This window comes from Mobula birostris, chromosome 2, assembly GCF_030028105.1.
Source record: "Mobula birostris isolate sMobBir1 chromosome 2, sMobBir1.hap1, whole genome shotgun sequence".
NCBI classification, from domain to species: domain Eukaryota; kingdom Metazoa; phylum Chordata; class Chondrichthyes; order Myliobatiformes; family Myliobatidae; genus Mobula; species Mobula birostris.
The window spans coordinates 12,977,048-12,994,552 of record NC_092371.1 but is presented as its reverse complement, the minus strand read 5'-3'; the positions used below and the strand labels follow the sequence as shown (position 1 = coordinate 12,994,552).

At 42.6% G+C, this 17,505-nt stretch overlaps 1 protein-coding gene across 8 annotated transcripts in view; it reads left to right on the top strand.

Moving 5' to 3' along the window:
* The window catches only part of pogzb (pogo transposable element derived with ZNF domain b), a 101,096-nt gene that overhangs the window by 57,275 nt on the left and 26,316 nt on the right, over positions 1–17,505 (top strand). For 6 of the 8 annotated variants that reach the window (XM_072283434.1, XM_072283404.1, XM_072283396.1 and 3 more), the window contains one exon: positions 16,937–17,296. In XM_072283434.1, the coding sequence (XP_072139535.1) occupies positions 16,937–17,296 (360 nt within the window). The remainder of the gene's footprint in view (positions 1–16,936; positions 17,297–17,505) is intronic. The other 2 variants (XM_072283412.1, XM_072283387.1) reach the window with 1 other exon arrangement.

The window sequence follows — 17,505 nt, the reverse complement described above, 5'->3', positions numbered from 1 at the left end:
CCGACCAGCCCTCCGACACTGAGCACCATCTCTGCGGAGCGCTTCAACCTCGGTCCCGGCAACAGACAATAGGCAAAGCCGAGGATTTGGGGCCTTCCCTTCCGGAGAATTTGGATCACGCAGCGGCAGCGAAGCAGGCATTTCAGAAGTTTCTCCAGGTGTTCCTCCGTGCTTCTCACATCCGTCTCCATCAAATCAAGATTGTGCATGGCCCCTAGTTAACACATACGATATCATTTTGGAGTGGCTGCGCGTGCTGTGTCGCGCTGCCATCTTCTCTCTCTCTCTCTTCCCCCCCCCCCCCCCCGGAAGCCGAGGATCCAATTACAGAGGCCCAAGTTCTGCAACTTCTCAATTTCTGAAGTTAATTTTGCTGGGTGAATGGATTTGCAGCCAACATTGATGTAGGTTTGGCCCAGCCCAGAGTATGTTCCTCCGTATTGGTGGAGTCACCATCCTTAATTCTGGAATACTTTTTTTTAAGCCCTCTCAGCTTGTTTGGGTGAGCTGAGACCTTGTGTCAATAACAAAACTGTTTCAATCAATGAACACAGTGGGCTGATCTTTCTACTAATTTGTAGGCCTTTTCTGTTGTAAAAAAGAATTGCTACTTTTTTGTGCTCCACATACATATAATGGCATGCAGAAGTTTGAGCACCCCGGTCAAAATTTCTGTTACTGTGAATAGCTAAGTGAGTAAAAGATGACTGATTTCCAAAAGGCATAAAGTTAAAGATGACACATTTCTTTAATATTTTAAGCAAGATTTGTTTTTTATTTCCATCTTCTATAGTTCCAAATAACAAAAAAGGAAAAGGGCCCAAAACAAAAGTTTGGGCACCCTGCATGGTTAGTACTTCGGCAAGTATCACAACTTGTAAACGCTTTCTGTAGCCAGCTAAGAGTCTTTCAGTTCTTTGCGGGATTTTCACCCATTTGGCTTCAAAGTTCTGTGAGATTCTTGGGCCGTCTTGCATGCACTGCTCTTTTGAGGTCTATCCACAGATTTTTAATGATGTTTAGGTTGGGGGACTGTGAGGGCCATGGCAAAACCTTCAGCTTGTGCCTCTTGAGGTAGTCCATTGTGGATTTTGAGGTGTGTTTAGGATCATTATCCTGTTGTAGATGCCATTCTCCTTTCATCTTCAGCTTTTTTTACAGACGGTGTGATGTTTGTTTCCAGAATTTGCTGGTATTTTATTGAGTTCATTCTTCCCTCTACCAGTGAAATGGTCCCTGTGCCACTGACTGCAACACAAGCCCAAAGCATGATCGATCCACCTCCGTGCTTAACAGTTGGAGAGGTGTTCTTTTCATGAAATTCTGCACCCTTTTTTCTCCAAACATACCTTTGCTCATTGCGGCCAAAATTCAGCATCAGGAGTTTGCAAAGGAACATCTAAACAAGCCTGATGCAATTTGGAAACAAGTCCTGTGGACTGATGAAGTTAAAATAGAACTTCTTGGCCGCAATGAGCGAAGATATGTTTGGAGAAAATGGCGGGCAGGAACAAGGCCTGTTGGAATTTTGTGAAGATGAGATGCTCATCCAGGGGTTCAGGTCACTTGGCCACAGGTGGTTCTCTAACTGAGCCCTCGTACTACCTAAGTATTGTACACCAATACTGCAAGCATTCGGATGATGAGACTTCCTTGTGGTGGTTTTAACAGAACAAGGTTTACATACACTGAATATAGACAAGTAAGCCAAAATTCAGATGGTCTTGTATTTGTGCAGCAAATCCAACTATGGTCACTCTTGTAACAAATCTGCCATTGCTTGTTATTGTGGGAAAATTAAATCATTCTTGTTGCGAACACTAAAGAATCATTCAATGAAACAAATGTTGCCTCTGGGGCAAGATGAAGGGTCTCGGCCTGAAATGTCAGTTGCTTATTCCTCTCCATAGATGCTGCCTGACCTCTCAAGTTCCTCTAGTGTTTTGTGTGAAACTTTGATTATGGGTGGGAGACTAGTTATATTGGTGGTTTGGGCATGGGCTTATAAACATCACTGAATTATGTAAAGATGTGTTCTTAGTGTGAATAGTCAGTAGTGGCAGTGATGACTGGCACCATATCTGGTGTGTTAAACTGATTAGGAAGATGTTTCAATCTGGGCAGATGAAGAGCTGAGATTCTGGCAAGACTGGAGAAAGGATGGAACAGAACTTGAGGTAGCTGCACATTCTTCAGCCAGCATTTGTTATTTCTGCTAGAGGAAATGTGGGGAGGGAGACTAATTGAGAATTTTGTGGTAATAGGGCCTGAATGTCTGGTCTTGGATTGGAGACTGGCTCATCCTTGAGAGATTGCCCATGGTTTGCCCAGGTAGGAAGGAATTTCTGCACTTGGTCCCTTTTGGTCAACTTGAAGTGTTCATTCTACTAGCTGGAGTAGGAGAGATGACGTGAGTTGTGGTCTGTGCTATTATGCAACTCAATACTGTGTGGAGCAACTGGATTGAGTGCTGCTGACAGATGGGGCTCCCAGTTTTTAAAATATTTTTAAATGCTGACATTTTATTGACAGTTTCCTTTGTTCAATAATGGGTCCAACATAGTTTTGCAGCAGATGCAGATCAGTCTGAGGAACAAGTGTGCCTTAATCTGGGGTTAATCCAACACCCAAAGCACTTGGCATCTTGAACAGCCTCAACGACTGCTCTGTAACCAGAGCAGCTGCAACAGTCTGACCATGATCTGGAAATAATCCAGACCCCTCACTGTAAGGCACTCTGTATTCAAGAGCTGCAATGGCCTAACTGTAACCTGGCCCAAATTCCAGTCTGTCATCGGGGATGTCCGTGTCTGAAGGCTGTGCAGCAGTGATGAGGGTCCTGAAACGTGCACCCTGCTGTAACAAAATTGGCTTCAGAAATGTAAGATAGTGTCTGTAAAATATCTGAGTCTAGTCCTCTTTAGAAGAGCAGCGGCAAGAATTTGAAGGCCAGCCTCCTGAACAAACTTGAATCTTGAATTGTATTAAATGATTAAACAGCAGTTGTAGGAGAGTTTTTTCACCAGGTTCAGGAACAGTTATTACCCTTCAACCATCAGGTTCCTTCTCACTTCAACTCTGAACTGATTCCACAAGACTTTCAAGGACTCTACCACTCATGTTCAGTGTTTACTCATATTTTTACAGTTACAATTTACAGTTTACCTTTTTGCACATTGGTTGTTTCAGTCTGTGTAGTTTTTCATTGACTCTATTATTCATTGACCCCCAGAATGTGCATGCACTCAAATCCTTTTGTTTCCCAGACCTGGAATACCTGGTGCTACTGTGCAGATCTTGCTGGCTGCCTAGGGAGTTCACAGCTGTTATCATCACAGTGGTGTACATTCTGCCGCAGACTGATACCTGGCTCTCAAGGAACTGCTAGAGGCTGCCTTCTTCATCGCTGGTGGCTTTAATCGAGCGTCGCTGACGAAAGTCTCTCCGAAGTTTTGTCAGCACATCCAGGTGAACACTCATGGAGATAACACACTTGAGCACTGCTACACTCCCTACTGCAATGCTTACAAAGCTCTTCTTCACCCAGATTTTGGAAAATCTAATCACTCTTTGATCCTGCATATCCTGCATATGCTGACGTACAGACAGAAGCTGAAACAAGAGGTGGCCATAGTTAAAACCGTCCGCTGTTGGTCTGACCAATTGGCCTCCATACTGCAGGACTGCTTCAGTAACATTGATTAGAATATCTTCCATGATGAGGATGTCTCAGAGTTCACTGATGGAGTCTTTATCTGGAAGTGCATCAACAATGTTGTCCCCCAGAAGTTGGTAAGGGTTTTCCCGAACCAGAAACCCTGGATCAGTAGTTCCATGTGAATAGCACCTACAGCGCAATGTCAAGCTTACATCACTGGCGATCCACTAGAGCTCAAGAAAAGCAGCTATGATCTGCGCAAAGCTATCAAGGCTGCGAAATAACAATATATGGAGAAGTTATAGTCAAGATTCACAATGAATAGCTCACATAACCTATGGCAAGGGCTGCATACCATTGCAGACTTTAAAGCCAAACATTGCGGTGCAGCCAACATCCTGGCTTCTCTCCCAGATGAGCTCAATTGTTTTTATGCTGGGTTCAATGTCGCTAACTCTGAGCCTAGGAAAGCCACCACTACAACCTGCAACCTGGTCATCTGAGGCTGAGATACGCGGATTTTTCCAAAGAGTGGACAGTTGCAAGGCTGCGGGACTGGAACGCCTCCCAGGGCGGGTAGTCAGGATGTGCACAGCACAACTGGCAGGCATATTTACTGACATTTTTAATCTCTCCCTCTCCCAGTGTAGAGTGCCCTCCTGCTTCAGATTAATTATCCACTAATGTCCTTATACCAAAAAAGACCAAGGTAACATGCCTGAATGACTGGTGTCCTGTCGCACTCACATCAATAATAAGCAAATCCTTTTAGATGGTCAAGGATTACATCTGCCGCTTGCTACCACCCAAATTGGACCCCCTACAATTAGCTTACCGACACAACCGATCGACAGATGATGCAATAGCCACTGCTCCACATCCCGTTCTTACACATCTGGAGAAGAAGGATGCTTATGTGAGAATGCTGTTCGTGGACTACAGTTCTGCATTCAACACCATAATTCCTTCCAGGCTCAACAAGAAGCTCAGAAACCTCAGCCTTGACCCTGCCTTGTGTAGCTGGATCCTGGACTTCCTGTCAGATGGCCAGCAGGTTGCAAGAGTGGGCTCCCTCACCTCCAACCCTCTGACTCTCAACACAGGAGTCCCTCGGCTGCGTACTGAGTCCCCTCCTTTACTCCCTGTATACCAATGACTGTATCACCACCCACAACTCCAATCTGCTAATTAAGTTTACCGATGACACTACATTGATTGGCCTTATCTCAAATACTAACGAGGTGCCCTGCAGGGAAGAAGTCATCTCTCTGACACAGTGGTGTCAAGAAAACAACCTCTCCCTCAATTTTGCAAAAACAAAGGAGCTGGTTGTGGATTACAGGAGGAATGAAGACAGGCTAACCCTTATTGACATCAATGGATCTGGGGTTGAGAGGGGAAACAGCTTTAAGTTCCTCAGCATCCACATCACTGAGCACCTCACGTGGTCTGTACACACCAGCTGTGTAGTGAAAAAGGTACAACAGTGCCTCTTTCACCTCAGACGGTTGAGGAAGTTTGGTATGGGCCCCCAAATCCTAAGAACTTTCTACAGGGGCACAATTGAGAGCATCCTGACTGGCTGCATCACTGCCTGGAATGGGATCTGTACCTCCCTTAATTGCAGGACTCTGCAGAGAGTGGTGCGGACAGCCCAGCACATCTGTAGTTGTGAACTTCTCATGATTCAGGATATTTACAAGGTCAGGTGTGTAAAGAGAGCCTGTAGAATCATTGGGGACCCAAGCCATCCCAAGCACAATCTATCCAGGCTGCTACCATTCGCAAAGCGGTACTGCAGCATAAAAGCCAGGACCAGCAGGCTCCGGGACAGCTTTTTCCACCTGGTCATCAGACTGATTAACTCATACTGATTTGAGCATACTCTGTTACATTGACTGTTCTATTTATTATAAATTACTATGATTGCACATTGCACATTTAAATAGAGATGTAGCGTAAAGATTTCTTTACTCATTTATGTGAAGGATGTAAGAAATAAAGTCAATTCAATATTATTTGTGTTCTGTAAATTGCAAGAAAATGAATCTCGGTAGTTTATGGTGATGTATACATATGTTGCTAATACACTTTGAACTTTATAATCTGTACTGGTATGCAACTCACTGCTTTGAATTTGTGAGGGGGAAGCGAATATTGGATTATTTTTTTTAAATGCACATATTACCTCATAGGTTTCCTTTTGTTCTACACATCCCACACTCTCCTGTCCTACTGAAAACAAATTTGCATCTTTCACTTAGTTCTGACAAAAGACCACAGATCTGAAACATTGACTGCTTTCTTTTCCAAAGGTGCTGCTTGACTGGTATTTTTCCATTACGTTTCTGTATTTGTTTCAAATTTTCATCTACAGTTATTTTTATTTTCACAAACTGTATTAGGGACATGAGCACTACATTTTGTCAATTCTGAATGTGCAGAGATTACTAATAAGCATCTAAAAGCTTTATTGATCCTCTGCATCTTCTCCTGCTGTTCCACTGTACTCAACTCCAGATCAGTTCATGAATGAGAAAATCTGTAGATGCTGGAAATCCAAGCATTACACAAAATGCTGGAGGAACTCAGCAGGCCAGGCAGCACCTATGGAAAAGAGTCCAGTCGATGTTTTGGGCAGTGTCCCTTCATCAGGACTGGAGAAAAAAAGATGAGTCAGAGTAAGAAGGTGGGGGAGGATTTTATTTCCTAGATCTGTTACTGGAGGAACATCAACAGTAGTATCAAAGTACCACTGTGCTTGGTGCGTCCAAAACTAGACTGAGGAATTGCAAATGGAGGATTGTGATCTTTGGCATCTGAAATGACTAATCTAATAGAGTAGAAGTTAAGTTGGAAAGAGAGCATCCTCCTTTGATCAAGTGGTCCAGGAGCAGGAATATCTCACTTAACTGAAGTGTTTAATGTGACTGGAGAGCAACATCATTTGTGGTACTGAGCATCAGGGCACTTGCCATCGTCTGGTATGATGTTGGTGTGCTCGACGCAGCAGTTTCTACAGGGTCAACCAAAGGCGTTGTCTTTTTTTTAATGTATTTTTACAATCGCAAAACGCTGCTGGAGGTTAATGCAGGTCTACCTAATTGAATTGCCTGTAGGTGGAGAAACTGAAGGAGCTGGACTTGGTGGGACTGTCAGAGAAGCATAGGAGTTGGTGTGTAAAGGCGATGTGCAGTCTACCAACAAATGGTCGTCTTAGTTTTCTCGTGATAACAACGTCCAACAGGTTCTTGTTATGTGGAATTCTGCACATCTAATTCACTGGTTTATTGGCAGACAGAGATCTGCGTGGCTTCAGTCATACCAAGAACTATGCCTCAAGCCATGATGTCGTTTGTTTACTGTCCAGGTGAGCCGGAGGCATTGGAGTTGATGTGGGAGTGCCGGTAGCAGTGTGGTTTGATGTCTGTGCTAGAGTCGGTGCTTCACCACCCCCTCCCCCCCATTACTTTTAACAGTTTATATCTAATATGTTGCAGCATTTCTCTCGCTCATCCACGCATTTCTTTTCTAAATTCTCTTTTTAAAAGTTCAGTAAACGTTGCTTTCATCCCTCTAGAGGTTGAGCTTTGCTAACATTGCATCTTTGAATTTAATTAACCTGGGTTACAGATACGTCAAACTAATGTCCCTTCTAAATCAGAGTCCAACTCTGAATTCTTAGAAACTACTGGAACCAAAGTACACCCTCTACTGGCTGGAGCAGTCTTGTCAAAAGTAGTTTTCATGGAAAAGTTGCTGCCAAAAAGCCATTCCTCTGAAGTGGAAATGAAGCCAAAAGTCTGATGTATGGACAAAAACACAAGGACTGAACAATGGCAGCAAGTTCTCTGCACTGAGGAGTTAAAATTTGAAATTTTTGTCTCAAGCAGAGGGCAGTTTGTCTGTAAGAAAGCTGGAGAGTGCTACATAGATTAGTGTCTACAGCCAACAGTGAAGTGTGGTCTCTTGTAGGTTTGGGGCTGCATTTCTGCAAGTGGAGTTTGTGATCTGGTCAGAGTTAATATAATTCTCAATGCTGAGAATTATAAGCAAATTCTCATCCTTCATGCACTACCATCAGGGAGGTGTATGGTTGGTCCTAACTTCATCCTGCAGCAGGACAATGACCCCAAACACATGGCCAAGGTCATAAAGACCATCTTCAATGAAAAGAAAAACTGAGTTCTGCAAAATATGGTGTGGCCTCTACAGGCCTAGATCTCAACATTATCAAGGCTACCTAGGATTACTTGGAGAGACAAAAGCAAGCAAGACAGCCAAAGTCTGCAGAATAGCTGTAGCAAGAACAACCTACCGGCCGATTTTTGTTTTCTTATAAAACTGCATGACAGTGTACCTAAGAGAATTGAAGAAGTTTTAAGGGCAAAGAATGATTACGCCAAATATTGATTTTTTTTGGAACTATTTACTGCTTCTTCTAGAAAAGTTATTGATATTTAGAGAGCATTGTTTTTCAGAGTATTTTTGCTTTACTAATTTTTTTATGTGCCCTAGACTTGCACATACTGTAAATGTGTTTGCTATCTTATGTGCTATATGTACCTTGTTGGTAACTGTTGCTACTACATTTTGCACCTTGGTGCCAGAGTAATGCTGTTTAGTTTGGCTATGTTCATTGGTATTCGTGTATGGTTGAATGACAATTAAACTTGAACTTGAACAAGAATGGATCTTTGAACCATGATTCCTAGTCTGTTCATACATTAGACAGCACGTTCCAGATTAGGGCAGCCACATAGCAAAGGTATCTACTGCTGTGAGGGTCTCAGAAGTCTTTAGACTACCATTGGGGTATATCGTGTAGCACTGAAATTAACTGAAAGCTTTATTGCTTAGTTTGCCTACAGGAAGTAAGGACGCAACTTTGAAGGGATTGACCATTTGGGGACTGGCCATAAATAGACCAAACTGCATGTTAATCTACAGGTGTCCCGGCTTTACGAAAGTTCACTTTATGCCACTTTGCTTTTACAAAAGACCTACATTAGTACCTGTTTTTGCTAACCAAAAGAAATCCGGAGGATTTTCGCTTTTATGAAAGAAGGCACCTGCTTTAAACTTGTGTTTACCCTGAGAAAGGCTACCATGACAATGAAGCCTTGCGTGAGCAGGTGTGTACTTGTTATTTTTTATTTTTTTGGGTCTGGGAACACTCAAAAAATTTTCCCATATAAATTAATGGTAATTGCTGCTTCGCTTTACGCCATTTCGGCTTATGAAAGGTTTCATAGGAAAGCTCTACTTTCAAATGGGGGGGGAACCTATATTCTAAAGAATACCATTTAGTCTGATTGTATCTTTCGATTGCTAGTTCTTGTTATTGATGGTGAATGCCTGTGTAAGCTGGCTATGTTGTGATTCCTTGTCCTATCTTATTGGTGAAAGAATAAAAAAAATCGTGCACTTCACTGTGCAGTATGTATGGAGTTGAAATTTTAATGTGAGAGGCATGCACAGATACAGGATAGCAGAGCATGGAATTGGATGTGGAGAGCTGAGGGTAAGTATATTTTTCAGGTAAAGTCATGTGGGTGTGGCTGGCTTTTGAATTGAGTTTGAGTTGTGTACTAATCCGAAGGTAGAGTGTTCCTATGGAACCGTTCGTAAGCTGAAATGGCGTAAAGTGAAGAAGCAATTACCATCAATTTATATGGGAAAAATTTTTGAGCATTCCCAGACCCAAAAAATAACCTACCAAATCATACCAAATGGCACATAAAACTTTAAATAACACTAACATACAGTAAAAGCAAGAATGATATAAATAATAAATAATAAATATAAATAAATGATATATACAAGCAGAAATAATGTATGTACAGTGTAGTTTCACTTAACAGAATCGGGAAGATTTAACCAAAACCGATTTGTAGGGGAAAAAATGGACATGTACACACATGCGCACACACCTGCCTGCGCAAGGCTTCATGGTCATGGTAGTCTTTCTCGGGGTAAACGCAAGTTTAAAGCGGGTGTCTTTTTTTTGTAAAAGCAAAAATCCTCTTTCAGTTAGCGAAAACAGGTACTAATGTAGGTCTTTCGTAAAGGCGAAGTGGCGTAAAGCGGGAGATACCTGTATCTATTTGCATTTCCGATACACATTCTTGTATTCATAATGGAGGCTGCAAGCATAAACTCATCATGCTTTATTTACACTTCTGTGCTGCTGCTGTCTTAAATGAGAATGCCCTTTGCAATTGTAATGCAAAAAAAAACTGACTGCATGAGGCAATTGGTACATCTGTTGTAGTAGTAAAGTAATAACTTGTCGAGTATGGTCTCCTAAGGGGCTGTCTATTGTTGAGTCCTCGGGTAGCTGTAGAGGTCGTTCCAAGATCTACAGATTCTGGTGTGATCTGGGCAAAAGCACATCGTGTAGTGTTTATATTTCTAGATATCTGACCATGCAATCCAGAGCCTTGGTTTCAAATCCCACCAAAGTGACTGAGGTACATCTATATAAGGTGAGACGGAAAAGATTTTAAAAGGGACCTGAGAGGTAACAACTTCATGGAGGTGTTGGGTATGTGGTTCAAGCTGCCAGAGAATGCAATTAAGACAGATAGAAGGCCAACATTCAATAGACTTTTGGACAGGTGTATGAGTGGGAAAGGTTTGGAGGCATATGGGCCAATCACAGTCAAATGGAACTACCTTGTTAGGCATCTCGGTCAGTGTGGAGGAGTTACACTGTTTTACTGATTTGTTTATCTGCTAGAGGCTAGGTAGATCATTCAACAAGTGCAACCTTTGGTTTCAGGAACAGCACTTTCTCAGAAATATCAACTATGTGGTCAGTCTTAGGCCATTACTATTGCTTCCTGTATGAGGACCCAAGTCTGAAGAACAATTCTGAATGGAGATCATAAACAGACCGAGAGTTCTAAAGGCTACCAAGAAAGGGAATGAAGAACTTGATGAACAGCCTCTCACTGAACAAACCCAATAATTATGTGAGTCGAGATCTCCAACCCAAGAGTGTGAACTTGCTGAATTGCATTAACTTATTAGTTTGATGTGGAGCACCTAGAGGGATTGTGATCCTCAGTGCATTCTCAACCTTGCCCTATCTCAACCGAAGCTTAATCTAGTCTGCAAAGCCTCACTTGCTGAAAGAAGATGGCTGTAAAGTATAAGAAGGTCAGCAGGTCTGATGCTTAGAATGTAGGTATAGGAAAACAATTCTGAGCATTTCTGTGCACGACCTGTCAATGTAAAGGTGCGACAGTGGCAGCAAATGAACATTGCTTCCTTAGATGAGCGAACCAGGTGGAACTGATTCAAAGGAATAAATGACAGAAGCATCTCCTAGATCCTGTTGCATAGAAACAAAAATCTTGGGTGCACTGAATTGGTAAACCTGTGAGTGAGGAAGTTGGGGATGGTGTGGGTTTTGCAAATAAAATGGCGGACGAGTTTTTCTTTAAAGAAAAACTGTAGAAACTCATTTATTGTACTCCAAACACAAAACACGGTAAAAGTACTTTGCGTAGTTACATCATCATATTAGACCAGCCTCTTTTAAGTGAATGCTAACTTTATGTTGGTGGTTGTGAATTAAGTACATTTCCATCAACAAAATCCTGCAAATTTTGATGGGCTGGTTTAAGGCAATCTACTAAAACACATTCAGGTTTACCTCTCATGAGATTTTTTTCTCTCCATTCCAAAGTGTGGAGTGGGCCATTGTAAGGGGGCTTGAGGAGATGTTGGTGTGCATCATTGCGGACAAAAGAAGATGAGACAGATTATAGGTCAACAGAAACCCAAGAGTGCTGTATGCCATCATGGGAAGTAGGGATAGCTGCAAAAGAATTGAATTTAATGAGGAGGTTGGAATACTGTTGAGAGGCCAACTAGGCAGTTGTGTCTGGAATAAAAATCCCTTGGAACACATAACGGCTGCCAGTATACCAATTCAGCCGTGGGTGACCGCAAGTCCTCTTTTGGGGCTGTTATGAGCCCCAGCAGGACTCACAGTAGGCGATCATGGCAGCATTAATCAGTCAGGGAAGCTCTCAAATCAGCTGTTAAGGAGCAGTGGAACCTTGCACATGGTCCACTGAGCTGCAGTTGATACACCGTGGTGTGTTATAGCCTAATGTTGAGGTTCTGTGTTGAATTGGGGACTGCAGTCAGAGGAAATATCAGATGGAGTGCCAAACTGAGCAGCTTAGATGCTGATGAACACCCAGGCCATGTCTGTGACCATCATTGATATAAGGAAGACTCCCCCTGGCCATCTGGTGGTATGGTCCACCATGGTAAAATATGTGAAACCATGGGTCCTTTCTAAGGCTGTGCTACACAAACTTTAGTACAACCAGTTTCTGTGAGGCTTTCTGGCCCAAATGCGAGAGGCCACATATGGAGTTAAAAACAGTCCACTTCCAGCTTGTGGGCACTATGGAGTGGGGCCGACCAGTTGAGACATTGTCCGGGAGAGAAACCCCAGCTTCTCTGAACTTAATGTCAGCCATCTGTAGACCTGTGATTACTGTTTGGTAAGCCTGGATCTCTAGGTCAGTAGCTTGGTCAGCTGCTATGCCAACATAATATCCCCTGTGTGTGTGTATGTCTTCAGCGTCTGACCGTGAGAGGCAATCAGCTACAGCATTATTTTTCCACCATCGGACTTGAGGACCATGTGGAGGGGCGAAGCCTAGGGGCTATTTGACTGGTGTACAATGCCAAGTTTTTCCATGTTGACAAGCTCCGCCTTCGTGGTTCCCAGCTTATCTGGGTTCAGTTTAGCAAGTGGGCATGAACTGGCTTGCCAGTTGTAGAAACCTGGTACCTGACCCCCATGTTTTGTGACTGTAGTGGAGAGTATGGGCTCGGTGAGATGTGAGAATTTGCCCAGCGGTTGAGTAAACTCACCATGAAGTGTTGCATGCGTTTGACAGAGTCGTTGTGGAGAACTTACTGGGGGAGCAGGGTAACGACCCAGAATCCTTGACATCCACAAGCTGGGAGTTTTTAAGATTGACTAATAGTCCTTGGGTGCTCAGGAAATCTGCAGCGACAAAGGTGAAGCCACTTTAGCCCATGTGTAACGTTGCCCACTGAAGCAGAGCGTCACCTGTTGTGTCTTGTGTGCCTGGATTTTCCTGCCATTGGCGGCCTCCAGCAAAGTTTTTTTGCAATGTTGGCAGCACACTCACTTGAGCACCCGTGTTACACTGGAAGCATGCCCTGAAAGGGTTTCCATAATGAACAACCCTGGCAACTGGAGCCCACAGAGTTCACAGACCTCTGCTGTCCTGATGCACTGGCACTGTCAAAGCTGCAAGGTGGTTGGCACTTCCTAAAGTTCATACCAAAACGAGCATGGTAAAAACACAGACCAGGTGTCAACTATTTTGCAGCCATTGGGGGCCTTGCTAGCTGGGTTTATTGAGGTAGAAAATTGAGGAGGAATAATGCACTGCTGCCTAGCTGGCTGTAGATTATCAGCCAGTTGAGCAAGCTCCCTATAGTCCTCCTTGGATGCATTAGCGAGGGCTATGCGAACTTGATCAGGCATTTGCTGTGTGAAGAGTTCTTTTAAAAATAAAACAAGGTGAACTCCCAGGTGAGACAGCATGTGGTCCATTGTCTTGGATGGCTTAGTACCATTTAGGCTGGGCAAGGAGAGCAACTGTTTGACATGCTCTGACTCTGATACTCCAAAAGACTGTAAAAGCTGAGTTTTCTGTGATTAGTATTTATAGTGTTCCGGCAGGTGTTTCAGCAGACTCACTACTCTCATAGCCATGGATTTGCTGAGCAACGCTACCACATCAGACCATCCCCTTAAAGTGATCCGCAATTCAATGTCAGTGGCTGTGAATAATGTACGTTTCTACCAATTACATTACCCTCCAATGGTATTGAAGTGTGTTGGGTTTATTGTGTTCCTTTTATTTACTGTGAATGTCCACAGGAAAGTTAATCTTGGTAGTATATAGTAATGTGTATATACCTGAACAAATTTACTTAGAACTTTAGGTCTATGTGGTAGTATAGCTAAACTGGAATGAAAAGATAAATTCTGATTGAATTGAAACATTTAACTCTTTCTCTATCTATAGGTGCTACCGAGGAATATTTCTAGCATTAAACAGGTTTAGAGTCTGGCTAAATGTGGGTAGTAGCAATGATTAAAAGTTGAATTGGTTTGAATTCCTTGCAAGATCAATCACCAATTACAATAGAGGTCAATCAAAACTTCAGGCTGACAACGGCTGATATTTTGAAATTAGTAAAGCAGTTGTCCCTTAGTTGTTGGGTGTATTTCACATCTTTCCATTAGGCGGGAGGAGAAGATGGCGGGGCGACGCAGCGCGCGCGGCCTTTCCGGTGATGGATATCTGTTATCTATCAAGTAGGAGGCCGTTCACAATTCTGATTTGATGGAGGCAGACGTGAGAGCATGGAGGAACATCTGGTGAAACTTCTGAAATGCCTGTTGTGCTGCCGCCGCTACTGTGTGATCTGAAATCTCTGGAGGGGAAGGCCCCGAATCCCTGACTTTGCCTGTTGCTTGGCGGCTGGGGCAGGGGTTGAAGCGCTCAGCAGAGATGGTGCTCGGTGTCGGAGGGCTGGTCGGAGGCTCGAAGTTTTCGGACGGACTCGGAGTCGGACTGTGGTCGGGTGCTTCCAGGATGCTGCATCGGCAAGTTTGCGGTGCTGGAAGCTCATGGCAGGGAGAGTTTATCCCTTCTACCGTCTGTGTGAGATGTTGGGGCTATCAGGGCTTTGAGACTTTTTTTTTACCGTGCCCATGGTCTGCTCTTATCAAATTACGGTATTGTTTTGCACTATTGTAACTGTATGTTATAATTATGTGGTTTTTGTCAGTTTTAGTCTTGGTTTGTCTTGTGTTTTTGTGATATCATACTGGAGGAACATTGTATCATTTTTTAATGCACGCATTTCTAAATAACAATAAACGAGGACTGAGTGTCCTTGTAATCTAATCTAATTCCTATCTTGTCTGTCTCCAGGAAATCTATGTTTTAGGAAGAACTTTCTAGTAAAGTCTCGCTACAGAGGCTTCTCTCGTCTGTAGTAAGTAGAGGTGCCTCTCTTCAAAGGTCTCACTTGATCACAACTGCCCCAGGCTATCTTTGATGATGTCTATAAGCCAAGCCTTGCTTTAGCACAACTTTCACAGATACTATTTTACAAAAGGTGATGGTGGCTAATAGTGACATTGAGGTTCACAAGCCAGCTCCTCTGAGGAAAATTATTGGGTCTTTCTGTTTGCACTGAGTAGGAAGTAATTACTATTGCCATTGATATAGAACCCCAGCCTGATAACAAAGTTACTGTTGCAGTTAACCTGTGGAGAGGAGGTGTTCTCAGTATCCTATAGCTGATTTCAAATAATGCATTAGCAGCAAGCATTGATTACTTCTGAATTTTGTGGTGTAAATTGTTAAGCAGAGCTCTCAACAGCTCTGATTTCTTCTTCCACCTGGAACTCACTCTGCTTGATTGACTGGTTATCAATAGTTTTAGCAACACTATTATGTATAATGAGACTTCCTTCCTTGTAAAAGGAACAATGTTAGTACAAGTGGCAAGCTCAATGCTCCCAGGCAGTGAGAGATCTACTGTTGTTCAAATCATTAATGCAAGTGTGTTTTTTAAATCAAATCCTTCAGTAATTTGTTTTTTTTTTGGTAAGCACGTAGGAATGGGAAGATATTTTGTATTTGTAATATTCAGGGCATTGTAATAACACTCAAGATCCTGGAGGAACTCAGCAGGTCAGGTTGCAATGTATTTTTGTTAGCTTTAGTCATTTTGTTCCATGGCTTTTAAATTAGTATTTTACTTAACCTTTGCAAAAGCACATCAGAAATGCATGTTAATCTGCTGATTTGGTTCTAAAGAAAATGATGTTGGGAATACAGCTAGTCACAAAATCAATATTGTGGCTGTGAGTCCTGGAGTTCCTGGAGTTGAAGTCTTTGATAGCAGCATGTTCATCCTTTAAGTGCTGAAGCCAATTTGTACTGTAGTACTTAGGCTAAGTGACCAATTGAGTTTTTTTTTAACTGTTGTCTGACACCCAAGTTGTTCAAATGATTAAAGGAACCTGCTCATGCTTACCCAGTGCACATTGCTGAGAGTGAGGGAGTAAATGTTGTCACATTATTGTTGCTTGATGTTGTTGGTACTTCCATAAAACACTACCTTTCCAAACCCTGCTCCTAATCTTTCCATCTGCAGCTTTTTACATTGTTTCCATCCAAATGTTAATAGCCCTCATACTTTTCCTTTGGTTTCTGCAAAGCTTGTTAACATTCTCCCTAAATCAATGAATTGTTGGTTCCATTGGAATGTAACTATAGAAGAACTGCTTCAGACTGTTGCATTGAAGTTTTAAGGTCATGATCGGTTCTTCAAATGTATAATCTATTTGAGTCTTGCTGTGGCTGCTGCATTACTGTAACTGCTAACTGGATGTGGGATTTGAATCCCGTCCATAGCATGTACTACTTTGACCCCATCCATCTTTGCTAACTGGTGGCAATTCAGCAAATCAATGAAGGGAGTAGCTTAACAAGTGCAGATATGTCTCAACTCACCTTGATATGAAGTCCATTTAAAGGCTGAAATGTTTCATCTTGTTTTAGAACCTTCCATAAAGTGTTTGTTTAGAATGAAAAGATCTGATGTAAATGTAGTTTTTGTATGTTGGGCATCATTAATGTGTATTTCATGAGTGTTTACTGCAGTTTTAGCAAAGTACCTGGTAGCCATTGTGTTAGCTGCCTTTATTTTGAGTTTCAGCATCTCAGTCCTTCCATTTCTCACTCAACAAATTAGATCTTTGCCTCTGTGCTGTGAAATATATCATCTTGAGTTGAATTCCAAAGCCAGGATGAACAGTGAGCAGAGTGAGGGTTGTACTTCTGGTTTTCAGACAGTGGGTGCACTCACATTCTGTCATAGTGAGTAAAGAAAAGACTATCTGTTTTATCATTCTACTGTTAGAGTTTATACTGTAAAGCACCTCACAACTACTACTTGCGCATTTACTGCCAGTTACCTTATGTACGGACACTTCTGTGTTTGCCATCACTTTATGGACCTATTGTATTTTTTTATAATTGTATTCTTTATCTTATTGGTTTTTGTACTGCATCGGATCTGGAGTAATAACTATTTTGTTCTTTACACATTTACTGGAAATGACATTAAACAATCTTGAATTTTATATGTATATTTAGACTTTTTTCTTTGGCTTTCTCTGTTCAGCAGCTACACAGTTTGTCAAGTCAGCAGTGGGTGTTCCTCAGCTGTGGTCCCCCGTCACGTCTATAAGACCTGCGACCAACACGTTCCCTGGCTCAGTCACCACAGTGATTCCAGCTGCAGTGACCATCAGGAGCACAGTGCCACCTGTCACTCAGAAATCAGCGGCACAGACGAGTCCAACTCAGTCTCACCTGCAGCCCAAGTGTTTGACACAACCCATGTCTTCCCCGCAACAGCCTCAGCCCCACTCTCACGTCCAAACTCCACCTCAGCCTCGCCCTCAGATCCACAGCCATTCTCAATCCAACATGTTGCACCATCCACATTCTCTTCAGCTTGCGAACCACGACCACAAATTAGGTAAGTGGCTGCAGAGAAACTTCTCCAGAATGGTCCGTAATATTAATGAGGGTAATATTAACCAGAGATATTAATGAGGATGGGCACCTTCTTGGAGAAGGTTGAAATGTTTTATTAAAAGTAAATGGAATGGAGGAACAACACCTCGTATTCTGTCCAGATGGCCTTCAACCTGGTGGCATGAACGTCAATTTCTCCTTCTGATAATT